The following is a 27,680-nucleotide window of genomic DNA, read 5'->3' as shown; positions in this document are numbered from 1 at the left end:
CAGTTATACTTCTCAAGCAACGTAAGCTTGCATTTAGATATGCTCTGGTAGGCCAGAGTTTAGCAGACCTCTTTGTCAGTTCCGATGCAAACAAACTAGTTATCTCCCTTGAAGATTCTGTACGGCATGCCTTATTGCCACTATGTGGTGCTCTCAGATAAACAAGCTAGAGAAAGCCTGCAGAGCACAGCTTCAGGAATTCTCTTCAGCTCCTTTACCAGCAACGGCCCCAAGAGAACTTATTCTGTACAGTGAAAAAACATGTTGCCTTTGTGTGTGCATGTGAGGGTCTACAGGGCAGGTGCATACATATGGGTATGCAGGTGAATGTATCAAATCAAGGTAGATGCGTATGTGTTGCATGTGTGTGTGTCTGCTCTCCATGTTGCATCTATGTATGTATATGTGCGCTGGGAAGCCTAAGGCAGATTGCATGTGCTTCACTCTGGGTCACATGACCAGAAGGGACATGGCGGGGGCTTAGAATGGAGGAGCTGGCAGCATTCTGAGACTCTGCCCAACTGTCTCTCCCATGGAGATGTTTTCCATCCATCCTAAGCTGGATCAGGCCCATTTCTGACCCTGCTCTTTCCTTTGCCATCTTCTCCCACCCCACCAAATATGGTTCCATTCTGTTCCAGAGAGTTATTCTGCTGACAAGCAGACAGACAGAGCATCAGTCTTCTTTATATAATTTTTCCTGACATTCCGTTAGGTTGGAAAGAATAAAAAGCAAATATTAGTCTGCACCTAAAAAAGGAAACAAAACATGCAAAACTTTTACTTGCAATAGTGATTTCCCTTTCTGTCACATTCATTGCACTTCTTCTCACCCACTGGAAAAATTAATTAAGGGCTCTAGGTAGCACCAAAAAGATAGCTGCAGACCAGAATAGTATAGAAACAAATCTGGTGGCTTGGGACATCTTTAAAAATTGCTCTTTGGAAAAAAAGCAGTTTTGAAAAATTGACAAAAACCTTCATTCCCTGATAAAACAATGAGCAAACCAAGGGGCAAGAGGTTTAATAATACTCTGGATATATTGCTTGCTTCCAGTTGTAGCTGATAGATGCTCACAAATATATGACAAAAGTGTAGAAATATGTAATGTATTTAACTAATACAGTGTTAAAGGCTTCCTTTTTGTTTTAGTGCTTTGTAAAAAAAAATTCTATAAAACAAGATAGAAAAGCTTCATAAGATTATTTACAACCATCTTCACCACTGGTTTCTTATACTGTTTTTTTGGTAGGGTCTTCCTTTGAAATGCCACATTGGAAGAAGATCAACTTTGGAGAAAGCAGTGATGACAAAAGCTGAATGTGCTGAATTTCAATACCAGCTGGACTTTAAAACACAGGTATGTAATATACAGGACCCTTTTTGTAGCAATACTATGGATGCAATTGGTCATTTACTTGAAAAAAAAAGTCTGGGTAATTAGTTCCATTATCAAACTGCTCCTACTATTTGGATTTTTTCCCTAACATTTGGTCAGAATCTGCCTTCCTGTAATTTGAATCCATTAGTCCATGTCCTGTCCTCCAGAATGGGATAGGACAGATTTTGACCTTCTATGTTTGTACATCACACAAAAATTCAACCAGGCACTGGTTCATCATTGAGAAGGCAGCAGAAAGTTTGTGAGGATGGAGTTTCTACTTATTCTGTAGCATTTTAAAGGCTTACACTAGGTTACACTACTGAAAGCCAATGATGAGATTTGGAATATTGAAGCATAATTTTCAAAAATGCTTATTATTAATACATTGAATAGTATCTTTTATCTTCCTCAACTGGCTTCTCTCTTCCTTTCAGCAAATGGCCACTACTTTTCACTCTCAAAATAACAATCCCAGAATCCTGCTTTGTTTTGAGTACAGCATTTGATTATTTCAGATCATTTCAACAAAAAGGAATGTCTGTCTGCTTTTTGTTTACATTTTCAGAATGATTTGTATGCACTTCCACACTGAGATGTCTGTTTAGAACCAAAAAAGAGAGTTACAGAAAATGCTGCTTGTTGCTTTATACTAGTACTCCCAGCCTTAAAGTCAGAGAAATAAGGTCACTGAATTATTGTAAAACTTCTTGGCAACAGGACAACAGAAGTCAGGGTGAAGGTACCTTGCATCAGCTTTTGACTCAACTTTGCATATTAATTGACTTCAAATAGAGATTTTCATTTGTATGGCTGTCCACAGTCCACAAGCTGGGTTCATACATTATGCTGACATCAGGCACACCTTATCTGGGTTGCAAAAATCTGTACAGCCACTAGGTGGCAGCAAAGATATTTCCATATCCCTTTGCTGCCATTTTGTGCATTCCAAAGTTTTGCAGCGCAGATATATCACTCCTAGCCAAGACTGTAGTTTGATTTGGATTACCATAGTGTATGAACACAGCATTTGTAAACCATGTTTTCTGAGTTAAGGTGAATCAACCATTGGTAATTTATTCAATAATACGTGATTACATGATAACCTAATGCAGCAAATGCAAGCATAGTCATGCAGTCTCCCATCTGTTTTCAGAAAACAGAATTAAAATAACAGATGGCACAATAGATATAAAAGTTTAAGTGCCTCTCTTTGAATTATTTCATATGTTTTGCTTTCTCCACAATTTAAAGTGGCGCTGGGGCTGTTTCAGGAGGGTCCCGCAATTTAAATGTTATCATTCCATTATTGCTTCAACTTTTAGCTCAAATCCAAAGACAATAAAAATCACTTGCTCCACTTTTTATTTTCCCTGGCTGAAGAGACACCTGAATAATACGGTATAATCTCTCACATACTTGGATTAGGGAAAGCTCCTCTGAAGGTGAGCACACTGTTGACAGGTCAGTCCTGTAACCCATGACTTCTAAGGAACACACAGTGAGGATGGTAGGTCGTGGCCTCTTACAGAAGCCTTGTTGTAAGAACATCAAACTGGTTTGACAGCTCCTATGGCAGCTACATGCAAGAGGGCAGAGCACAGGTGTGGAATGTAAAAAAGAAAGTTAGCAGGGCAGGGAAAGGCTTCTGCATTATTAGAAGTTTCTCAGTTTATCAACTCTGTTCCTGTGTAGGGGTAATCTGTTTCCATAACTCCAAATGCGATAGGATTAAATGATTGCGAAACAGAGTTAGGCTACTAATACAGGTGTGACCCGACAAGGGCAACTTCTGTCCCTGTTCAAAATACAAAGAAATGTAACAATTTATTTTTTCAGATGCTGCTGCTTATATTTAGATCTACATTAGGAGCTCCTATTTTATACCCCTGCCAGGTGGCTTTGAGAGGCATGGCTTTTTCAAATACGGCACCATGATGTGGCATGCCCTCTCCAGAGATGCCCATTTGACTTATCCTTTATGGGTTTCCTATTCCCTTGTCTTTGCTGTTTTAAAAATTGGTTTTTCACTTGAATGAGAGCTGATGCACATTTCCAGCTTGCCTTAGCACACGGATGGGAGGGCAGGAATGGATGTCCTCCTCAGCCTGCCCCTAGCCTGCCGGGAAGGGGACCTCCACCTGCGTTTCCTTGCTCTGCATCCAGTGCTGTTTCTTTCCTACTCCGTTGGCTCAAGCAGGATAGTCCAGTCTGCCTGCTGCACTTTATCGCATCTTACGCAAAGGCCTCCATTCCGTTTGTCTGATCTGGATCCAACCCCACCTCTACCCCAATGCCCATTCTCTGCTTTCAGGACCATTTTGTACAGGATGGGGCTACCTGCCATAAAAGGTTGGACCAGTGTTGGCAGTGGGGGGGAATTTAACAGGTGGAATGCTTGTGCTTTTATTTTTTTGAACAGGGTCAGCAATGAAAAATGCTGAGCAATTCCTTGTTTTTTTTCTCTTCATGGGGTGAAACTGAGAAGAGTTCTGCCACATTTCCCCTTCTAGCCTAAGTGACAAGAACAGCAAAACTGTTCAAATTGGCCTTTACTTTCCTGGCATCAATGGGAGAAAAAAACCACCAACCAGGGGCCACATTAGCTATGGTCCAGACAGAACACCTGGCTATCACTGTGGCCCAAGCAGAAGAAGGGGCTGAAATCCAGAAAGGAATTTCTTAAGCTAGGTTAATTTCCAGTTGGTTTACACACAAGTGATAAGCAGTGGAAGGCAGAATGCTGAGAGGGAAATTTCATTTCCCTGCTCTCCAATAACCAAGATCTTTATTTATATTCTATCCCACCTTTATTATTTTTATAAATAACTCAAGGTGGCGAACTTACCTAATACTCCTTCCTCCTCTTCTTTTCCCCACAACAACAACCCTGTGAGGTGGGTTGGGCTGAGAGAGAGGGACTGGCCCAAGGTCACCCAGCTGGCTTTCATGCCTAAGGCGGGACTAGAACTCTCGGTCTCCTGGTTTCTAGCCTGTTGCCTTAAACACTAGACCAAACTGGCTCTCTTCTTGTCTTCCTTCTTTCTTTTTTGTAGGCTCTGTTTTTTAAGGGTGTTGCCTTATTCAAATATATGAAGAAAGAGTGAATCACCCGAGAGTAAGGGGAACACTAAGAAAGTTGTGTTTGGATGGAATTGATGAGATTTGAAAAAAAAAAAAGATGGAAAGTAGAAGGAACAAAAGGCAATAAATGAATTGGTGTGAGGACATGGTTGGAACAAGGATAGAAAGATATAGAGAGGAATGGTATAAATGAAATTTAGCTATACCTTCTTATCTCATGCCTAATTTCTTGGTAGTCCTCAATTAATGACCGCAATTGGGAACGGCAACTCGGTCACCATGCAACACAGGTAAGTAAAATGTCATGTGACCACACCTGACTTACATTAGTTCTGTTGTGGTTGTTAAGTGCGATGTCATGTGACTGCGACTTGCAACTTACTGCTGGCTTCCTCATTAACTTTGCTTGTCTGAAGTGGACTGTGAAGTTTGCAAATGGTGATCACGTGACTGCGGGATGCTGTGACTGTCATAAATACGTGCCAGTTGCCAAGTGCCTGAATCACAATCACATGACCATGGGGATACTGTGATGGCTGTAAGTTCAAGGACCGGTCACAAATCTACTTTTTCAGTGCCATCATTACGTTCAATTGCTGAACAAGGCAGTCATTAACTGAAGACTACCTGTATTTCTTACTCTGCTTCTGTGCTTCACACAAAGTTGATTACCCAAAATGAAATAGGTATTCTCTTTTATTATTTAATTATTTAGCGTTGTTGGCTTGTTTATGGGAAGAGGGGAACTATGATATGCCTTATGGGAGGGTGGAGATGGTAATTGCTATGTTTGTAGCTGCTGCGAAGATCGGAAATCGCGTCTTTAGATACCTTTCTTTTTCTTTCTTTTTTGTTATTCTTTACTTTTTCTTACATCAGATCTCTTCCATCAAAAGATTAAAAAACCAATGTTTCAGAAAGCCGTGGGATTTTGAAGGATGAAATTTTTAAAACCATCAGATCAATATATACATATATAATTTGATTTTAATTTACATATCTCAGACAGGGTGGAAAACAAAAGCTTTCCTACCCTGATAAGGCAACTGTGAACTATGATAAACCTTAAGAGAGTCAAAGAAGATTACACAGGTTGTAAAAGCAGTAGTTTATCCACCCTCCCCTCTTCCTCCCAACCCTCCCCTTCCTCCCACTGAATCCTATACAGTCCATCTTCACCATTTCTTCTTGTGCTCATCCATGGAAACCCCCCCAGGTCCCAAGGCCACAACAAGCAGCAGGCCACCTATGACAGACATGGTCTGGAAAAAGTCATATTTGAGGAAATCATGAAGGGGCATGTAGTTGGGGATGTGCCAGAAGGCATTCTGGATCAGGTTGATGATAAAAAGCCAGATGACCAGAGTAAGAGCAGCAAGCTTGGTCTTGAAGCCAATGGCTACTAAAATGGTAAGAGCCATACCAAAAACGTCTTGGAAAATCTGGGGAGGGAAAGGACAAATGCAGTACATTAGCTCATTACAGCTTCTTGCCTCAATGGCAAGTTTTCTCCAGACCAAAAATGTACCAAAGATACATCTCCAGGATTTCAGATTGCCCAGAGTGTACAAAAAAGCAAGACAAAATGAAAATGAAAAATAAATTCTGTGACTTCTTATAGTTCTACATTATACAAATGGACATATATTCGTTTATTTAATATGGTTTCCTATAGTCTTGCTGCAAATGTTAAGAACAGCAGAGTGTTAGGCAGTGCTTCTAAACCTATTCATTTTGAAAATTAGATGCTTCAAAATACATTTTACAGCCATAAATATTAATACTTGTTTCATTATTTTTATGAGATTCTGAAATTCTGTACCAGCAGCAAAGCATGATGGTAACTATAAAATACACATGGTCCTTGGAAAGAAATAATGAATGCTAATGATATTTTAGCAAAAGAGTCATAGTATGGAGTTTAAATTCTAGAAGAGTCTCCTGTTCCTGACCTTTATTATTCCTGGAATCGCAGCAGCCTGGAGTTACAAACCCAATCAGCAGTTGCAATGCACTGGCTGGGAGGCTTCTTTAAAACTGAAAGACCCTTGAGATTAATTCATGCTTGTACTAGTGAATACCTGACAATTCCTTAGACAGAAAATAAACAAAATGACATGCCACTCACAGTGAAAGCACTGAGTTCAAAATGCAGAAGTGTCATGAACATGAGAACAAGGAGTAACCGGCCGCCAAGTTGCATGTACTGCCGTGGTGAGATATCGTCCACAGTAGGGACTCCAGCAAACATAGATTTCCCCTCAGAGCGAGATTCTGCAAGTAACAAAAGCAATCCACCCCCAAGAGCCAAATTCCTACAAACAAGGGGGGGGGGGAGAAACCCAGTATCATTCTGCAGGCCAGAATAGAAATATTAAATGGCATGTTTTGTAGCAGAGTAATATCTGGCACCCAGACTTTCCCTAGTAACCTCTTATTACGTTCCAGCCTCTCAATATTTACTGTGATGCATTTGATGTTCTTTTCTATACAGCATATATCTCTAAGGAACACGCATAATTCTGGCCTGCGTGATATTACCGCTAAGAATTCCATTCTGGGAATTAGCAAAGCGATCACATATTTAATACGCAAGTATTTCTTGAAAGCTGGACAAGAAGGTCTAGCACTTTTTTTCCTTACTGCTTGATAGATGCCCATTCACTTTGAACTGTGCTGAAGCATTATGGGAATCTCCTACTTCCTGACCATAGAAATCCAAGGAGGGAAGAAATATATACTCTTCTGGCAACCACTGACTTAATTTAGCCAAGCAGTGGGGAAACTCTTTTATAGCGAGCTCCTCTGATGGATCACTACACTTCCATGGAAGGATGGCAGCATCCTGATGTTCCTGAATTGCCCTGGCCATTTATTATGATGGTGCTGAAGTCTTGTGGCAAAGGGCTCTCACATCAGATTGCTCTGGTTAGCAACAATCCTGCCAGCCTGGCTTACAAGTGACTCAGACTGATTCATTTGGATCAGTCACCACAATAAAAGACAGAACAGGGATCCAGTGAAGGCATAACATATGACCTTTCACAAGTTTGGTCAACAGCCTCCTCAAAGTGTTCAAGGGTTAAAGGTAAAAGAGTCCACTTGCAGATACTCTGTGTGCTTTATTTCTCAGGGTTAGCTGAGATTTTTTCAATAGGCAGGGCTGATGTAGAGACAAACTTAATTCAAGAGTGCTAAATGAAGGAGACTGAAACAGAATTCGGCTAGGAGCATCTAGAGGAAATCTTTTGAAGAGCAGAAATCACAGAGCAGATAGATACATGGCATTATCAAGGTCTACTCTGTCCCTGAGCTGTGTATCACTAAACTGCTGTCCTGGGGCTAGACGATCCAGCTTCCCCTCCCGCTCATTTCAGAGTAATTGTTTCCATCACCATTCTAGCAACAGGGCTTTTCTCAGGCATGAATTTAAAAAAGCACAGAACGTTTCAATTAAGATTAGCACCCTTGCTTTATATGAATACAGGGATGAGGAATCTTTGCCAAAATATCTAACCGGGTTTTCCTTGTGAAGACAGAACACATAGTGTCTTAGGGCTTTACTTACCTCATTAAGAACTTGAGGTCCCATAAAATACTGTAAACAATTGTCTGAAAAACAAACACATGCTGGGAGATAGTAACTATGCGGACACTATCACCTTTTTGGCTGAATTGCCACAATTATTGCCAGTTTCTGGAATTCACCTTTGGAGTAGGCACCATTTTTCTTTGTTAAAGTATCAGTATGCATGCTATCTGGACACATTCATACAACCTATCTGTGATTTAGGCTTGGCTCTTTCATCTTCGGCCGGGATCTCAGTCATCCTTGGGATAACTAATAAAGTGGCATTGCCCCATTTTTTAAATGATTAGAAGCACTGCAGCTCATTCAAAAGCAGTTGGGGGAGCTCCTTAAATAATCCTGAATCCTGAGGCAACTGAGTGGGAGAGTCCCAATTTGTAGCCTTAAGCCTGGAGAAGAGAAGTGGCAGCTAATCATGGTTTAATTCCTCCATCTGGATTTGGACAGTAGAACCTGTGTACCCAAACTGCTGCTCCAACACCTTCACCATTAAACTACATTTCTTTCTTTTCTATGAAATCCATTTTTAAATGTATTTATTATTAAAATGTTGAAATACAGAGAGTATGAAAACAAATATTGGAATGCAAAGGAGGTAGAAAAAAGGAAAAAAAGATGATACAAAAAAGACATTTAAAATGTAAAAAAATCATAATGAAAAAGTGGATTACAACCCCCCTTCCCTTTGTATCCCCAACCACAAGCCATCATTTAGATATTTGAACTTTATATATCAAGCATTAGTGATTGTTTTTAGTTTCTGTTTAAGTCCTAAAAAGGTATTCCAGACATCTAAATCTGCCTTGCTCTGTGATATTGTATGTAAGGGAGCCATTCTTGCTTGAACTTAAACTTGTATTATGGATATATAATGTCAATTTTGCCACTGCAGCATATTCTCCAATTTTAGTCTCCTAGTCTTAAGCAAGTCTTAACCAATCTTAGGCAAGATATCTGTTTTCCAGTGTTGTGCTAGGTTTATACTTGCTGTGGTCAGCATGTATCTTAAATCATTTTCATTTATGTTTTCTGGGATTATGCCTAGCAGAAACATCTGTGGGGTTTTTTTTAGCATATTTCTTTCCGATACTTTTTGAGATTTTTTTGTATGACCTTTACATGTTGTAATATGTTCTTTATTATGACATTTCCAACATTTGTTGTTTTGTGCTTTATCTATCTTGGCAATCATAGTGTTATATACCATCTGTAGAATATTTTATACCAGTTTTCCCTTAAATTGTAGCTTGGAGTAATTTTTTTTTTCCATAGCTGTTCCTATTGGTCCACCATAATTACTTCTCTCAAATTTTGCATCCATTTTATGATAGTTTTTATTTGTTCTGTCTCTATGTCATGTTTCAGCAACAATTTTAAAATATATCCCAGTACATGATCTTGGTTTTATATAAGAATTCAGATGCTTTCAAATAACAATTTGAAATGTTTGAAGTGCTTTTCTGGGAAATTTAAGACTACAGTGCAAAAAACTACAGTAGTATCAAGGTGTGAGGAATTCCAAAAAGACAGCTATGATAATCTGTGAATAACAAAGAGCCTGAAGGTATCTTAAAGGGATTTACTGTATTGTGGTAGATTTTCATGGGACAAAGAATGCAGCAGCACAGGGGATAGCAAGAATCATCTTAATGCTAGGCGAGATCAAATGTGTGCAGGGTAAGAACAGAATGCTCTGTTCACAAAAGCAACCACAGGTGGTACCATCTTTAGAGACTGCTGTTTCCAGCTACCGCTATTGTACAAGTGAGCCCTTCTGTTTTTATCTTACACATTTGGACTTAGCACACAAGCACTGCGCCCCTATGCTCTCCTTTGCAAAATCAATGGCCTCGTATTTCCACCACTTAGAAATCCTTTTCTTCCCTTCTTTTTGAGCAGTGTACTCATGAGGACTAGCAAAGTAATCTCCAGCCCACAGCAGCATACTGCTCTGCACGATATATCTGACATTATTTTATTATTCCTCACATTATAAATCTGTGGTGAAAGTAGAACAACTTGGAATAATGTGGTGATAATCACAAGATTCATGGAAAAAAAAAACATTCTGCATACACCCTCCCCCCCGCAAAATAGAAGCTATAGGGGAAAAACATTGTTGGATGATCATTTAATATGTATTAACCAATGTTAATTGGTAACTTTGTTTCTGTGCAATAAGTATACTGATAGCCATAATATGATCAACTTTTGCAACACATAAGGAAGTCTGCATGATTCCTGTATACATTAAACTCTAATATGATTATGAAATGTAGACTTCTTCCCCTAAAGATCTAAATCCTTTGAATGAATTGCCGCATACATTCTGGCTGTGGGATTTGGATATTGTTATGTACTGTCTCCAACTTACCTGCATAAAAATAATTCCAAATAGGCCAAAGCATGCATAAGGAACAAACTTTCTTGCTAGGACAAGCACACACCCAGCTAAAACAGAAAAAAGAGTAACTTTGGTAATAGGGGAAAAAATGCACCAAGAAAGTAAAACACAGAAACTATCTCTCTCATGGTTCTTTCCAATATTTAGCCTTAAGTCATTTTATTAATAATTTATATGTCTTCTCTATTTTTACATGGATCAGGGACCATCTATTGCATGAAGTAAGGACAACAGATACACACAAACCTTAAGCTCATCAGGGGGCCCTTTATGACTTCTCCTACCTTCTTGAATAATCTAGAAAGCTACATAATCAGTAAAGTAAAGGTAAAGGTTTCCCTTGACATTAAGTCCAGTCGTGTCCGACTCTAGGGGGCGGTGCTCATCTCCGTTTCAAAGCCGAAGAGCCGGCGTTTGTCCGCAGACACTTCCGTGGTCGTATGGCCAGCGTGACTGAATGGAATGCTGTTACCTGCCCGCCAAAGCAGTACCCATTAATCTACTCACATTGGCATGTTTTCGAACTGCTAGGTTGGCAGGAGCTGGGACTAGCAACGGGAGCTCACCCTGTCACGCGGATTCGAACCGCCGACCTTCCGATCGGCAAGCTCAGCAGCTCGGTGGTTTAACCCGCAGTGCCAGTACTTAAGTACTAATCAGGCTGACTCTGATTAGCAATGGGAAGGAGAGCATTAGAGATGTTGGCTACAGTAGGAAAAACATCTTAGAAGGCAATGGCAAACCACTCCTACATTTTTGTTCAAAAAGGGCATGGATACAGTTACCCAGAGTTGCATTTGATTAAAGGGAATTTTGACCCCTTTTACTGTCTTTTTAAGATCACATTTTTTCCTTTTTTTTTTTTCTGGCTAAAAAAATTACCCAATAAAGGCCTTTTTCTGACGGAGCTGCATTTTTAGTTTTGTGTTCTGCATTTTACTTTTATATTTTAAATTTGAAATTGGCTCTGAAAGCCTTTGTATTAAAATTGCAATAAGTAAGTTTTCTCATACTCCAGTTTAGGTGCTGCTTGGGTCACCTTTTTCAATCCTGCTTTTTAATTTTTGTTGGTGGATTTGCATTGTTTTTTTCCTTTTTGACAAATAATATTTTTATTATATTGTTGTGAAACATACATACTACATTACATTATTTCAATACAGTGGTATTTGTACAGTATTGTTTAAAGATTAACACTCTAATGTTTAGATAACAGACCATTAAAGATAAAAATAGATAGAAATGTTATATCAATATTAATTAAGATTTAAAGGGTCAATGTTAATGAGCATAAGATTATTTAGCTTTTTCACCTAAAATTGAATATAACATTATATTGTTGATAGATGTTTTAATAAGGTGATATGGATTTTAATGGGTATGTGAGGAATATAGTAACATTTGTGGTTTTCTTGCATTTTACTGGTGTAACCAGGAGTCTTTTTGACAGGGTAGCATAACAATTTATGAAGAAAAATAATAACAACTTTTTCTGGATTGTAATTATACCATAACATATAATATTCTACTCTTTCTCCAGTGAAAGAGAATAAACATGGAGTTATCCTTATTTTATTAACCTTGAAACAAACCTGCATTATTTTTTTAACCTACTCTTCTTCCAAGAAATTCAAGATAACTTAAGTTAATCCAACTTTCTGCAGTAAGCTTCATACTGGAGTACAGATCTGAGTTAAGTTAAAGACTGCAGTTTTGTTCTGATATTTTGGAATAAGTGTTAATTCACTCAGTGGTACTGAGCATGTATACAGGTAGTCCTTGCTTAACAATCATTCATTCGTTTGTTCAAAGTTATGGCAGCGCTGAATGAATGGCAGTTACACCCGGTCCCCAAAGTTACCACCGTTGCAGCACCACTGCAGTCACTTGATCAAAATTCGCATGCTTGGCAGGCTGCCCACACTTACGAGTGCAGGGGTGCTTCAAGTCCCCCAACCCATCTCCCCACTCATCTCTGCCCTTTTGGCTGACCTGCACTCTGCCACCTCTGCTGCCCTGCTCTCTGCTGGCTCTGCCACCCTGTGCTCCACCACCCCAGCTGACCTTTGCCACCTTCTTGCTCCCACTGCTGACAAAGCACACCCAGCCTGGCCCTTCATGAGGCAGCTGCTGGCCACACAAGGCCTTCTTCCCAAGGTGGCACACGGTGGTTTCCTTGCAAGACCTCAGGAAGAAGGCATGGCCAGCAGCTGCCTCATGAAGGGCCAGGCTGGGCGCGCCTCATCAGCAGAGGGAGCAAGAAGATGGAGAAGGTCAGCTGTGGTGGTGGTGGAGCACAGGGCAGCAGAGGTCTTGGAGTGCAGGGCGGTGAGGGCGGCTGGGGCTGGGGTTTCACACTGTGTGGCTGGGCTGGGGCGGCTGCAGCTTCATGCTGTGCTGCTGTCTGAGAGAGCAGATGGCCTGCGGGTAGCCTCTGTCGGCACTGGGCTCACCTCTGCCCCTCGCTGAAGCCCGCTGGCTGGTTCTACAGGAGCACTTCCAATGTGAGCTGCAGAGTGCGTGCCAGAAAAGCTTCTGGAGAACTGGCCAGCAGGCTTCAGCGCATTGGAAGCTGCTGTCCCTTCGCAAGGCTTTACAGGAGGAGGGAGGAAGCGAGCCACATCTAGTGTGTGGAGCCCTGACAAGCAGACCAGGCCTGCTTGGGAATGTGCAGTGGGTTGAGACTGCTGAAGTGGGGCAGGCCTGTCAGGAGCCTGGTGGCTGGGGTGGTAGCAGGGGTGGCAAGCCCAGTGCCGACAGAGCCCCCACACCAAGGAGGAGGAAGATGGAGAAGGTAAGCTGGGATGGCAGGGGTAGCCAGCAGAATGCAGGGTGGCCAGAGATGATGGGAGCTAGGCAGATGGGCAGAGTTGAAGCACAGCTGAGTGCGGCAGGGCAGGAGAAGCATCTTTGCCTAACAATGGTTCAGTCCTGGCCCAGCAACCGCAACTGGGACTACTGGAACTGCCATTGCTAAGTGGTGCAGTCATGTGATGTTTCGCTTAACGACTGCTTTGCTTAGCAATGGAAATTCTGGCCCCAATTAGGGTTGTTAAGTGAGGACTACCTATATGCATAGGAACAAATTTTCTAGCTAGGACAAGCACATGCTCAGCTAAGACAGAAAAACGTAATTTTGGTAACAGTAGAAGAAATGCACCAAGGAAATAAAATACAGAAGTTATTTACCTCATGGGTTTTTTTATGTCCAACACTCTATCCACTACCCCAGTGGTTTTCAAATATTTTATATGACTTGTGTAAATATTCTATTAAAACCCTGATTCATTTTAGCAAACTTGAGTTTTTCTAAATGCAGCCTGAAGGTGTGGGGGGGAGGGTAAACCCACTATTCTAAATAACTATAATTTCCAGCTACAATTATCTCAGGCCTTATGGCTTCATCAAGTTCTCACAAAGACAGACATCAAAATTCACCAAGAATAAGAAAGAACAGTCTAGTTTACATTCAGAGTGATGTTCTTAGGCACAAGCAAATCACATCCTAAAAAAGTCAAAAAAACAAACACGGCCCCAATTTCTGCATCAAATCTATGGAGGATACCACATCACTGTCGGTCCTCTTCCTAACTCCCAAAAGAGGAATTCTTACCCAGCTGTCCACACATATTGATTAACACAAAAAGTGTGGCTAAAAGCACACCGCTTCCCCAAGACATGTTGATGTACTCCCGTTGCTCATTCCACTGGAACCACATCCTGATGCCATCTTCCAAAAATGTGCTGATCAGGCAGAGGTGAGCCAGATGAGGTAGGTAGTGCTTTGTCACACGCAAGAACTAGAAAAACAGGGGAGAGGGTAACAGCTTTAGAGAGCCGCAAAAACAGAAGTCAATTTTAACAACAAAGTTGGCCAAGGGATCTTTGGATGTTTAAGCATTAAAAAGCAGTCACACTTGCCTAATTTATACATGCAGAAAATACAGTTTTACTCTTGATGCATTGTCATCACTTAGTATTAGGGTCAGAGAAGGTCATTACTGATTGAGTTTTTAAAGGTTAATAAAAACTCCAAGCAGCAAACAGCAATCTTGCAGAGTAGAAGCGTGAACCAAAAGAGGAACTTGCACATTAAGCTTAATTGCGTTCAGAAATAAATTCAGCCTTCACATAGTAGTTAGATGAAGAAAAATAGAGATAGCTTACTCTTATTCAGTAGATCTGGATACAGGTAGATTCATAGTAGAAACCACTTAATCGTCACTGGTTCTTTCTAGACACTTTCTATGTGGAATAGAAAGTCTGCGTGCAGGCGAGATGGTAGGAGGAGGAGCTGCATGCAGCACCACCTGTGTCATGTTACCCATTTCAATGTGCTGTTAACATTGTAACGTTTCACATGTCATCTTCTGTTCCGTGTTCCTTCACCCGGATTTTTCCATTCCCTCGCCCTCCGTTGTTTTGAGGGCTTGGAATGTATGTTTGGGTTTGCGCTCCTGCTCAAGGTTACTTTCCCAGGCGCGTCTAACGGCTCCTAGCACCTGGGAGGGGGAGCGTCCTGACGAGGGATGGGGCGGAACTTGCTCACAGGCAAGGCTTTTAAGTTTGTAGTTGGCGCGCTTTTGCTCATTCTCAGCTTTCTCTGTATTTGCATACTATTCCCTTAATAAATCAGTTATCTTTAAGCCCGAGCTTGTGAGACTGAGTATTTGGGATTAGGCAACCGTTACATAAAGCTGAGAATCATTTCAACCATTTTCCGCTAGCCCCATCCAATCGCTGGATAAGAGGGAACGCTAGCGATGACCGAACATCAGCTTCGCGCAAGTGATGGAAGCGAGGAAGAGCGGGAGGCGGCAAGGATCTGGCCAGCTCTAACCTCGAGAGCGCAAAGAGCAGCACGTCGGGAGCTGCGGGATGCCCAATTAGATGAATTGCTGATATCCATGCAGGAGAGCCTCAGGAGTGAACATAAAATTGTAATGGAAAGAGCACCGGGGAGGGGGTCTCCACAACTATCCTGGGAGCCCGAAATTCCCCTGTCACCGAGGGTGATGGTAACCAACCAACCCCTGGAAGAACCGGTCACTCCTGCTCGTATGAGGGCGTTGGAGGACAAAATGGATCTAATAGTGACAATCCTTAAGGATCTCCCCAGAGATGCAGAGCCCACCCCGGAGGATTGGGAGGAAGAGCCGTCACAGTACCCCAGGCATAGCACTCTGCCATCCAGGGGGAGAAGCAAGACTCGATCAGCCCGTCAGGTGGGGGGGCGAGAGGCAAGACCTCCTAGGGATCGGCCACCCATGGGGGCTCGGCGTACGCTGACATTCGCGGAACCGCCACAGCCAGCTGAGCCGGCAAGAAACTTCCCACCATTTGGGGTGAAGTTCGATGGGGATCCCACTACGCTCTCCTTCTTTATCACTAATGCCAAGCATTATATGGAAGATTGGGGCCGGAACTTTCGGTCAGAACATGGCAAAATCAATTTCATTGCCAACAAACTGAGAGGAAGGGCAGCTGATTGGTATGTACAACTGTGCCAGGCTGAGGCAACTGAGTTAGAGGACTTCGATGACTTTTTGTGGGCACTTAAACAGCATTTCGAAGACCCTCTAGCCCAAGAAACAGCTAAAAACGCCCTGAGGAAACTCTACCAAGGGTCCCTCTCAGTTGCCAATTATGCGCTGGAATTTAAAGCTTTGTCAGGGAAAGTAGAAGACTGGTCTGAGCCAACTTTAATTGAAATGTTTAAGCAGGGGCTAGAACCAGAAATCCTTCGCTGGGCACTAAGAAGAGATGATCCTAAAATGCTGTACAGGTGGATTCAATTGGCGGGCAGCGCAGAAAATGCCCTGCAAACCTATGCCCATACCAAAGAGCTTAGACAATCTCGTCTTGCTAGAGGAGCGCGCACATCTGGGCTGGCCAGCCGCCCCAAACCGAAAACCTGGGAAGAAGAAAGGGAACAACGATTCTCCAAAGGTCAGTGCCTGAGATGTGGGAAAGAAGGGCATCGAGCCACATCGTGCCCCAGACGTCGTCCAGAGGAACGACAGACGAAACCTGCAATAAAGTCGCCTGCGCCTACTCTACCGCGGAAACTGAAAGCGGCCGTCGCAGAACTGGACCCCCCAGAACTACCCTTCGGAGAAGAGGAAGAAGAGTTGCAATTCGAGCAGCCGGCGGGAAAAGCCTACCACCTGCCCTGAAGGGCGCCCTAGGGCAGGTGGAAGAAACCGGGCGTAACCACAATTCGGTGAGTGGAAATTTCCCCACACTGACTGTTAAAGTTAAACTGGGCTCAAAAACCAAAACTGTGGAAGTTTGGGCCATGCTAGACTCGGGCTGCTCCCGTTCCCTTATGCACCCTGATGTCGTAGCGGCTCTGGAACTGCCCACGTTTCCTTTGCCAAGACCTATGATCTTCACCCAATTGGATGGAACTATGGCGGGAGGGAAAGCAGTCAATCATTCCACGGGACTGGTAGCCTTGCAGATGGGCTCCCATCAGGAAAAGCTGCCATTTGTTGTAGCTCCAGTGGGGGGTCCTCTGGTTATCTTGGGGATGCCCTGGTTTGTGCAACAAAACCCTTTTATCAACTGGCTACATAGAACTGTGACTTTTGCGGATGGATTTTACAAAGTACCCGAAAAGGACCTACTGGAAGACATGGAGGGTGCAGGGGTAGCGTATACTACTGTGCAAATGCTTCAACCTCTTGAGGGATTACCCAATCAGTATCAGGATTTTGCTGAGGTATTTGGGGAAAAGGAAGATCGCTTGCCACCCCACCGAAAAACGGACTGTTCCATTGAATTCTTACCAAACGTAAAATTGCCTCACCCAAAAATATACCCCATGTCTCCCAAAGAGCTCACTATGCTAAGGGAGTTCATTGACAAAAACCTGGCTAGGGGTTTCATTGAGCCTGCTAATTCCCCGGTAGGAGCCCCTGTCCTATTCAGGCCAAAAAAGGATGGGTCATTACGGCTTTGTACCGATTTCCGCGGGCTCAATGCGGTCTCAATATTAAATAAATATCCTTTGCCCCTGATCAAGGATATGTTATCACATCTGGCCAGAGGCAAAATCTTCTCAAAACTGGATTTGAGAGAAGCTTATTTTCGTATTCGCATAAGGGAAGGGGATGAGTGGAAAACAGCATTTAACTGTCCTCTTGGGGCTTTCCAATACAAAGTCTTACCATTTGGTTTATCCGGAGCACCTGGGGTTTTTATGCAACTAATCAATGAGGTCTTGCATGACCACCTATTTAAGGGGGTACTGGTATATTTGGATGATGTATTGATTTATACTGAAACCATGTCAGAACATATCCACTTGGTGCGTCGGGTACTGGCTAAATTGAAAAAAGCAGAGTTGTACGCTAAACTGTCAAAATGTGCCTTTCATCAGTCACAAATTGATTACCTAGGCTATCGAATTTCAGCTAAGGGCATTGAAATGGACCCTGCAAAAGTAGAAGCTATTGTGGCATGGGAGCCTCCCCGTACCAGGAGACAATTACAAAGTTTCCTTGGGTTCGCTAATTTTTATCGGGCATTCGCCCAAAATTTTGCTGAAATTGCCCTCCCCCTTACTGAACTGTTAAAAACCAAAGGACAGGGGGATACGCGACGTTCAAAGAACCCAGGCACGCTCCTTAAATGGACTCCAGCCTGTCAGCAGGCGTTCGAAGCGCTCAAACAAATCTTTACCACAGAGCCAATTTTACAGCATCCGGACCCCTCTAAACCCTTCGTGGTACAAGTAGATGCTTCTGATTTCTCCATAGGAGCAATCTTGTTACAATCTGACCACTCTGGCACCTTAAAACCCTGTGCTTACCTCTCTCGCAAATTCACTGAAACTGAGAGGAGATGGCACGTTTGGGAAAAAGAGGCTTTTGCTGTAAAAACGGCTTTGGAAACGTGGCGACACCTATTGGAGGGCACTTCCAACCCTTTTGAAGTCTGGACTGATCATAAAAACCTGGAAGCTCTAAGCACCAGTCGAAAACTCAGTCCCAAACAACTGCGCTGGGCTGAGTTTTTCAGCCGCTTTGACTTCACCCTTAAATTCATACCAGGCAAGAAAAACTTTTTGGCTGATGCACTCTCCCGCAGACCCCAAGATGCTGGCCCAGGGCCAACGGTTCAAGGCACTGTCTGGACCGATAAACAATTAAGTTTGGCAGCGGTGACTCGCAGCCAGACCCGAGCGCAATCAACGCAACCTCCAGCCGCTCTGCCGTCCAGCCACTTGCCGCGCTTGTCAATTCCATCTGATTTGCAACAACAGTTGCTTTTCCACCTTAAAACAGATACTTGGTTACAAACCAATAGAGACAATCTAACGTTCACTGACGATCTCGCCTGGCACAACGATCGCCTTTATGTACCCGATGCTATGCGAAAAACCATACTCCAGCGCTGCCACGATGACAAGCTGGCTGGACATTTTGGCTATTTAAAAACTCTTCACCTTGTTCGCCGACAATTCTGGTGGCCAACCTTACTCAAAGACCTAAAAGCATATGTTACTGCTTGCCCTGTGTGTGCAGCAACAAAGCGCAAAACAGGCAAACCTCAAGGTCTCCTTCAACCCGTCGCCACCCCATCTGTCCCCTGGCAGGACATTTCCATGGACTTTATCGTTGATCTACCCCCTAGTCAACGCAAAACTGTCATTTGGGTGGTCAAAGACTTTTTCTCCAAGCAAGCTCACTTCATCCCATGCGCTTCTATCCCCACCGCACAACAGCTGGCCCGCCTCTTCCTCATCCACGTGTACCGCCTCCACGGTATCCCCGCCCGTTTGGTGAGTGACAGAGGCACACAATTTACGTCACAATTCTGGCGGGCATTTTTGAAACTTCTGGGCACCAAACAGTCACTTTCCACCGCGTGGCATCCGGAAACGGACGGATCTACAGAGGCGGTTAACTCTACACTGGAACAATATCTCAGGGCTTTTGTTAACTACCAACAGGACAATTGGGTCGACCTACTCCCATTTGCAGAGGTCGCCTACAACAATGCCGTTCATCAAAGCACTGGTCAAGTTCCTTTTAAAACAGTTTTTGGGCGAGATTTTGTTCCTATTCCTGAACTTCCCCATCCACAACCGCTGCCAGCTTCCCTTACTGACTGGGCTGACTCTCTCAAGCACTCATGGCTTAACATTCAACAAGCGCTCCTCCATGCCCAGGCTACTTATAAACGCCATGCCGATGCAAAGCGTTCCCCAGAGCCATCTTTTACTGTCGGAGACAAAGTCTACCTATCAACTAAGTTTCTCAAATCCCCACAGCCCTCCAAGAAACTTGGCCCTAAGTTCGTGGGACCTTTTCCAATTATCGCCCAAATTAACCCTGTTACGTTTAAACTTGCTTTGCCTCACAACCTTAAACGTTTATATCCTGTTTTCCATTGTAGTTTACTCAAGCCCTACCTGCCGTCGGACCGCTGGCATCCCCAACCCATTCCGCCACCTCCGCTCATGATTGACAACCAGCAACACTTCGAGGTGACATCCATCCTGGACTCCCGACGCCAGCGCTCCGCTTTGCAATACCTCGTCCGCTGGAAACATTTCCCTCATCCTGAATGGGTTGCTGCTCCAGACGTGCTTTCCCCTCGTTTGGTAGCCCAATTTCACTCTGCCTATCCTGACAAACCTGCTCCATAGCCTTCATTTGGGGGGGCAATATGTCATGTTACCCATTTCAATGTGCTGTTAACATTGTAACGTTTCACATGTCATCTTCTGTTCCGTGTTCCTTCACCCGGATTTTTCCATTCCCTCGCCCTCCGTTGTTTTGAGGGCTTGGAATGTATGTTTGGGTTTGCGCTCCTGCTCAAGGTTACTTTCCCAGGCGCGTCTAACGGCTCCTAGCACCTGGGAGGGGGAGCGTCCTGACGAGGGATGGGGTGGAACTTGCTCACAGGCAAGGCTTTTAAGTTTGTAGTTGGCGCGCTTTTGCTCATTCTCAGCTTTCTCTGTATTTGCATACTATTCCCTTAATAAATCAGTTATCTTTAAGCCCGAGCTTGTGAGACTGAGTATTTGGGATTAGGCAACCGTTACAACCTGTTTGCAGGTCTGCCAGAAGGGTAATGGAGATTGTTAATCCCTAAGTCCAAGGAGGAGGAGGAAGTGGAAACTAGGTGACCCATGTGATGTCCCACAAGCACAATAGAGATGTCTACTAGAGATACCCCCTTATTATGCTTGTGAGACAGTGCTGAGTTGACCCCTGATAATTCCAACAATTACACCTCAACTGTCAGAGTTGAATGAAACAAACGATAGTTAATCCACCAGCTGCTGTTTATTCTTTTCATCCCACCTGAATATTTTTTTGTCCCTTCTAAAATGTATACATAAAATGAGGTGATGTAATAGAGTAGGAATGGATAGAAGCAAGATCAAAATCTACTGATGGTGTTTTGGCTCATTTTCACACAATCAGCAAGATGACATTTTTAAACATTAAATTTATATGCTGCCTGACTCCTAGAGACACCGGGTGGTTAAAAAGTGTTACAAACATTTAAAACAAGAAGACAACACAAAACAAAAATGATGGCAGAGATTACAAATTGCGGTGGGAACAAAGAAAAAAAAATTAACCAAAGCCTGGGTGAAGAGCCAGGACTTCAGGGCCCTTAGAAATATCAGTAGGGTGGGGGCCGTTCAAATCTTGGGGGGGGGGTTCATTCCAGAGGGCAGATGTTGCTACAGACAAGGTGCACTGCTGGGGTGCCAATAGATGGCATTGTTTAATGGAAGGAACCTGGAGTGCCCCAACCCTGCCAGATTGGATCAGCCAGGCAGATGCTATGGGAGTCAGGCACTCTCATATCTATGGAGTTTCATCTTAATGATCACAACTAAAATTGGCAATTAAAAAACAGTACTCTCTGCCATAGCTGATTTTTGCTATTTCCTTCTCATCCTGTCGCAGTATTTCCCCCCTACAAAACATGAGCACTAACCGACTGCCTTTATTTGGAGCTAAATGCAATTCTGCCTGCTGGTTTAGAATATTGAATTAGTATCCCTAATATGTAGTAACTCAGATATAGATTTGTAGTTGTATATGCAGGTTACTTCAGTATATAAGTCACAAGATGCAATACTTAATTAGCTCTACTACTGAGCATTATATTGTTCTTAGATCCTGTTGGTAGACATGCACATACCAATACAAAAAGAATATAGTTCCTGCAAGCTTGACCTGTGGAATAGATGGCTGTCCAATTAACAATCAAACTTCTTAGTCTTTTTTCATCGGTTTCTAAATTCAGTGCTTTCAGATGAGCTACTTCCAGTTACTGATCAACATGGTCTGCTTTGTTCCAAGAAGAATCTCAAGTTTTCTTCAATAATTACCCATAATATGAGAATTAACTCAAGTGTAGAATATAGTTTTTAATAGTACTGTAAATATCTTTGTGCGTAGTATTTATCATCTGCTTTGATGAGCATAAATCATAAAGATTTACTTGTAATTCTTCATTCTAATCAATGAACCACTTGTTCTTCTACTGTAGGAAGTCTTTCTTTCTCAACAAATAATATGTTTAGCTGTGCTTTCAAGTCAGACAATTTTGTTTTAATCTAGCTGTACTTCTGATTCAAGGTAAGTTGTTTATTTTAACAACCCTAATCAAGCAAAAAGAGACTGTGTGGACAAAAGAGCCAGCATTTATAATTGTATGAGTATACAACATTACACTAGCCAATAATCAGATTGCAAAGAGGTTACTCTACCAGATATTGTTTTATTTAAAAACCTGTTTCCCTAGAAACCAATTATCTACTTTAAACAGTGATCTTCTGTGTGTGATCAAAGGACTGAATATATTCACTTATCTGTGATTCCTCTAAAACCAGTTATGTCACTTACGGGCTCCTATCCAGAATCCAGAAAGAACCTATTTTGGCTCAGTTATTAGTCAGCAGTACTATACTGCTAGTAATGTACTGTATTTGTTGGTTTGCCTTTTTACTGAGTTCCCAAGATTTTGGGTCAGGCTATAAACAAATCTGCCTGGTAAGCAAGGGAAACTTCAACATTTATGACTATATATTAAAGGCTGAATTCACAGAGCAGATACAGGAATTGCATTTGGGTTTCCATTTTAAATCATGCAATTCCTACACTGGTATCACTGATTGTTTTTAAAGATTCAAGGTTTCAAAGTTGGATCATCCATAACTGCTTTAAAAGAAAAAGCTAAAAAGCTAGAAAACAGTTTCTACTTCTAGATCACTGAGAATTGCTCTTCTCAGCATGTTTACCTCTACGTTGTTATTCAGCTCAATTTCAACTGACATCTCCATACACACTTCATATTTTGTTCCTTTGACTGCTGTATATAATATTTGAAAACTATGAGCTCTTTAAGAGAATTATCTTTAGAATTATGACGCATGAAATTTGACATGGGAATGAGAAACGGGCTCAGAGCCTTGTGAGGTGTGCAGCATACACATGAGGTAGGTAGGTAGGCAGGTAGGTAGATAGATAGAAACAAATAGAATGCTCAATTCCTTTGCTTTTCCTTCTTCAGTACTGATGTGACAACTACACACATTGTTGTTCTTGGGTGGTCAAAGATTAAACTCAGAGAACAAACCCTACACAATTCTAGCCTATAAAGCCAAAGTACCCCTGTATCCATTTTAATAGCAAAGAGGACTGCTTTTTACCCTTTCAGGATGAAGGTATAACATATTTTCTGGCCAACACTGAGTGGGCATGCAGAGGTATAACATACTCTCTGCACTTGCCATTTTAACGCAGAGGTGGGAAATATGCAGCTCTAGAGCCACATATAGTCCCCATTTTGCAGCCCTCCAAGCTTTTTCTGACCATGATTGTTCAAAACTAAGAACAGTTTCCTGCCATCTTGAAATGGGAAATTATAATATAAACTCTACATTAGGCACATTATAGTTAGAAACATACACCGTCCATTTCCCTCACTCACTATTGTGACGTGGCCTCACCTCCTTTGCAGCCATGAAATCCCCTAAAATATTAAATGTTCTGTTACCTCCCTCTATAAAGGCTTACTGTAAGAATAAGTAAGCTTGTTAGGCATCTGGTCCTACTTACCCTCTGCCAGCATACCATTTTATTCAGATCTCTTGGATATCTGCACTTGATAGCAATATATGGAGTGGTAGTATGACTGCAACATTTAGTTAGATGAACTGATTTAAAACATATTTTTGAATAAATGGCTTGTATTTGAAATTATTTTTAGCCCAATTTGGGTGGTAAATGCAACTTTAGATAAAGCATTCCTGCTTTTCACTATATAGACTTTATTATAGTCTTAGACCTGCTTCTCTCTCAAGAAGGAATGAATGCTTTGAACAAAATGGATCCCAACACTATTTATGGAAGTATTAATACAAAGAACTCATGCAAATATAATTGATCAATTAAATCAAAGTCATAATTCAATTATGAACTGCCCTAAGTTGTCCTCTTAAAGCAACTTCAGAAGTTACAATAAATATGGAAGGAATGTAATTCATGCTTGCCTTCCAGTCTTGCTGAGTAACTAAACTCATTAGAGGCAGCTGATATTTATCAGTTTTGGCCTTTTTTTTACATGACATTTAAACTAACCATTCCAGTTATTTGTAATTAAATGTGTAAGTCAACATTTCTAGACTTCAAAGTTATAAATTATTGTGCTAATATCCCATCTAGAGCCAGTTTGGTGTGGTGGTTAAGGTGCTGGCCTGGAAACCAGAAGACTGTGAGTTCCAGGCCTTGCTTAGGTATGAAAACCAGCTGGGTGACTTTGGGCCAGTTATTCTCTCTCAGCCCAACCTACCTCACAGGACTATTGTTGTGGGGAAAATAGGAGGCAGGAGTATTAGGTATCTTCACTGCCTTGAGTTGACCAAAATATATTTTTAAAAGGGATAAAAATCTAATAATAATAATAATAGTTAAGACCCATTAGCATCCATTATTTTAGGAAGAATATCAATTTATGCATCAGTCAATTCAGACACAGTGAATTCAACATGGAGTGTCAATATGGATCATGTGCATACTGTACTTATATACTGGTCTTGCACTAATATCATGTATGCTTGTTTGTTTAAAGAGAGGCCTCTTTATTTAATTTATTCAAATTTTGTTACCGCCCATCTGCCCCAAAAGAGGGACTCTGGGCAGTTTACAATAAAATTATATGTTTTGAAAATAACACAGAAAAATTGTAATCTTTCATATCCAAAATGTGCTGATTGCCAGAAGACATCAAGGCAGGACATAGCATGTTTTGTTCCTCTTGTTAAATAAATGTGCCTTTCTTCCAAACATATGTTTGGTTAAGTTTACCCCAAAGATTAAGAGAACAACTCTTCCACTATAGAATTTTTTTTAATTTTATTTTTATCCCACCTTTATTATTATTTTTATAAATAACTCAAGGCAGCGAACATACCGAATACTCCTTCCTCCTCCTATTTTCCCCACAACAGCAACCCTGTGAGGTGGGTTGGGCTGAGAGAGGGTGACTGGCCCAAGGTCACCCAGCCGGCTTTCAGGCCTGAGGTGAGATTAGAACTCACAGTCTCCTGGATTCTAGCCCAGCACCTTAACCATTAGACCAAACTGGCTCTTATCAAAGTTCTTTAATGATATCTTAAAAAATATACCTGACAATTGATTGACAGATCTAATTTAAAATACACACATTTATATAAACATTAAAATTGCATTCTTTAGTTGCAGATCCATCTGGAAGAACTGAAACCATCTTGCCTGGCTTCATATTCATAATCACTGATGTAAATGAGCATCCCACTCCATGCTTACATATGCAATTTACTCTCCTATGCCCACTGTAATTAAAGTGTGGAAAAGCACAGTGGGTGCTTGCCTCTGAACACACACTGAAAATTAGGTTTATGAAATTACCTGCAATTGTGGTATATGGAATTACTTCTGCACAGATGGATTCAGTATTGCCCACATACAAGAGACAAGGATAAATAACCCTGGTGCAGCTTGAACCCAGCCTCGTGGCAGCAGCTCCTTTGATACACTCATAACATGTGTATGTGTGTGCCTTCAAGTCAGTGTTGACTCCTGGTGACTGCCTGGACTAGTCCCTGCAGTTTTCTTGGCAAGATTTTGGAAGTGGTTTGCCATTGCCTCCTTCCTAGGTCTGAGAGAGTGACTGGCCCAAGGTCAACCAGCTGACTTCATGCCTAAGGCAGGAGTAGACTCACAGTCTCCCAGTTTCTAGCCTGATGCCTTAGCTGCTACACCAAACTGGCTCTCTCTCATAACCTGAATGCCATGAAAAAAGGTAGAAGTCAAGATGAACAATATATAAGGATATGTTGCTTTAGCTTAAGATGCCCTGTAGTTCCTAAGTGGCACAGAACCAGAGGCAAGTTTTTTACTCCTGAGCAAAAGATTGCAACCTTTTGACATTATCAGTTCCAACCCTGAATTCCATAACCAACTGATACAGATTGCCTAAATAAGGCATGGACTGCATGCCTTGCAAAATCTCTCTTAAAAGTAATACTCTCTCTCTAGGACAAATGCATAGGCAAGACCACAAGAGCTGTCAAGGAGTCACCAAAACAGCTGGATAGCAGAGTTGGGTGAGGTGCAAGCTAGAAAGTCTCACCTCTGTTGTCCATTCACTGAGCAGCTTTAGGCAGGCAGCAATTCTTTTCAGGTCCCCTTTGCACCATACCATATCAATGCTCTACCTTACACTGCAGTTATAAGACAATCAAGATAATGTGCCTAACACACTTTGAAATCTGTTCATTATGGAATAATTTTATTTATTTTTATTTATTTAACAGATTTGTATGGCTGCCCACCTCAAACACAACTCTGAGAGGCTCACAACAATAAAACCCAATAACTATAAAATCATATACCCAAAAAACAAAAACCCTGCACCTCAGTCACCGCCTTAGGATGCCCCACAATCAGCTCCAGATATGCTCATTCTGTCCCAGCGCCTGGGTAAAAAGCCAGGTCTCGATGGCCTCCCAGAAGGCTAAAAGGGTGGGGGCCTGCCAAAACACTGGGGGGAGGGTGTTCCATAATGCAGGGGCAGCCATGGAAAAGGCACACATCCGAGGTCCCACTAGGTGGCAAGATTTCAGGGAAAGGACCTGGAGCATGCCTACCCTATCCAACCTGGTAGGACAGGCAGATACTCTCAGGGAGTAAATAACCTGCTCCCATGCTACATAGGGCTTTAAAGGTGATAAGCAGCACCTCGAATTGCACCAGGAAGGAAACTGGGAGCCCGTGCAGCTCACGCAACAGAGCACTAGTAGGATTCAATCATGACAGGGTGAGCTTTTTCTCACCCTTTCTGGTAGGTGATCCAGAAGCTCCATACCTACATCTGCCTCATCAGAAGAAATTACGACCTGTTACTCCAGGATGGCAGCGGGAGGCGGGAAAGAGGTGTGGAGAGAAAGTTCAGTCTTCCTCCTCCCGAAAATCAGGCAGGAGACTCAAGAGGGAGGACCCATCAGCGAGGGGTTGGGGTTCACGCCCCAATAGCCAAGATCGCGTTTGCTCTCCTTGGAGGCAGAGCCAGTTATATTTTCCTACACCCAGAAAGGGTCTGCACCTCCGTTCCCGGCAAGCACGGTACCCCGCGGCCCGTCAGTCTCGCCGCAGGCAAGAAGCAATGGGGAGGGGTATGGGAAATGGGAATGCTGCACCATATCCCTCCTATCCTCAAGAAAGGTGGTACGGTTCCCCTCATGGGCTCATTCATGGGAGAGTATCAGGCCAGACCATTCAAAATCGGAAGGGGGAAATTCTCACCTGATCAGCAACATCTTCGGCGGCCCCCATTAAATCGCCGTTAGGCGCCATTGTGAGCCAAGGCGCGACCCAGGTACCCACGCGGGCTCGATTGCTTTCGGTCTCTTAGCTGAGGGGCTCCGCGAGAAAGTGGGAGGGGCAGCGCCCAACCAATCACAACCAGGACCTGCTTGTCCCCGCCCCACGGGTCACGTGGATTTGAGCCTCCGTTCCCACCGAGACAAGACCAGATTGGTTGTTGCCGTACGATAGACATAGGTAAACTGCAGATTGAGAGTGCCTCGCATGGATTTACGGTAACACTCAACCTGTCCGGGAAGTCCGGAGCTAAAATTAAGCGGGATTCCCATCTCCAATGCTAACCCAATCAATCGGTGCAGAGTACGCAGGGATTTCCT

General features: G+C 42.6%; 1 protein-coding gene across 2 annotated transcripts; it reads right to left on the bottom strand.

Annotated features, from left to right (window-relative positions):
• Positions 1-5,437: 5,437 nt before the first annotated feature.
• LOC134490948 (surfeit locus protein 4-like) lies at positions 5,438-27,435 on the bottom strand. 2 transcript variants are annotated; one of them, XM_063294335.1, is made up of 6 exons: positions 27,283-27,435; positions 14,073-14,259; positions 10,430-10,506; positions 8,035-8,078; positions 6,595-6,781; positions 5,438-5,908 (listed from the first exon to the last, which is right to left on the bottom strand). In XM_063294335.1, the coding sequence occupies exons 1-6, from the start codon at positions 27,331-27,333 to the stop codon at positions 5,642-5,644; spliced, it is 813 nt and encodes a 270-aa protein (XP_063150405.1). In that variant the 5' UTR covers positions 27,334-27,435; the 3' UTR covers positions 5,438-5,641. The 2 variants fall into 2 exon arrangements, with proteins under 2 accessions (XP_063150405.1, XP_063150406.1); XM_063294336.1 differs by lacking the exon at positions 27,283-27,435 and adding an exon at positions 26,814-26,865.
• Positions 27,436-27,680: the final 245 nt, after the last annotated feature.

The sequence above is a fragment of the Candoia aspera genome, chromosome 2 (genome assembly GCF_035149785.1).
Source record: "Candoia aspera isolate rCanAsp1 chromosome 2, rCanAsp1.hap2, whole genome shotgun sequence".
Taxonomy (NCBI): Eukaryota; Metazoa; Chordata; class Lepidosauria; order Squamata; family Boidae; genus Candoia; species Candoia aspera.
This window is presented reverse-complemented; position numbering and strand designations above follow the sequence as displayed.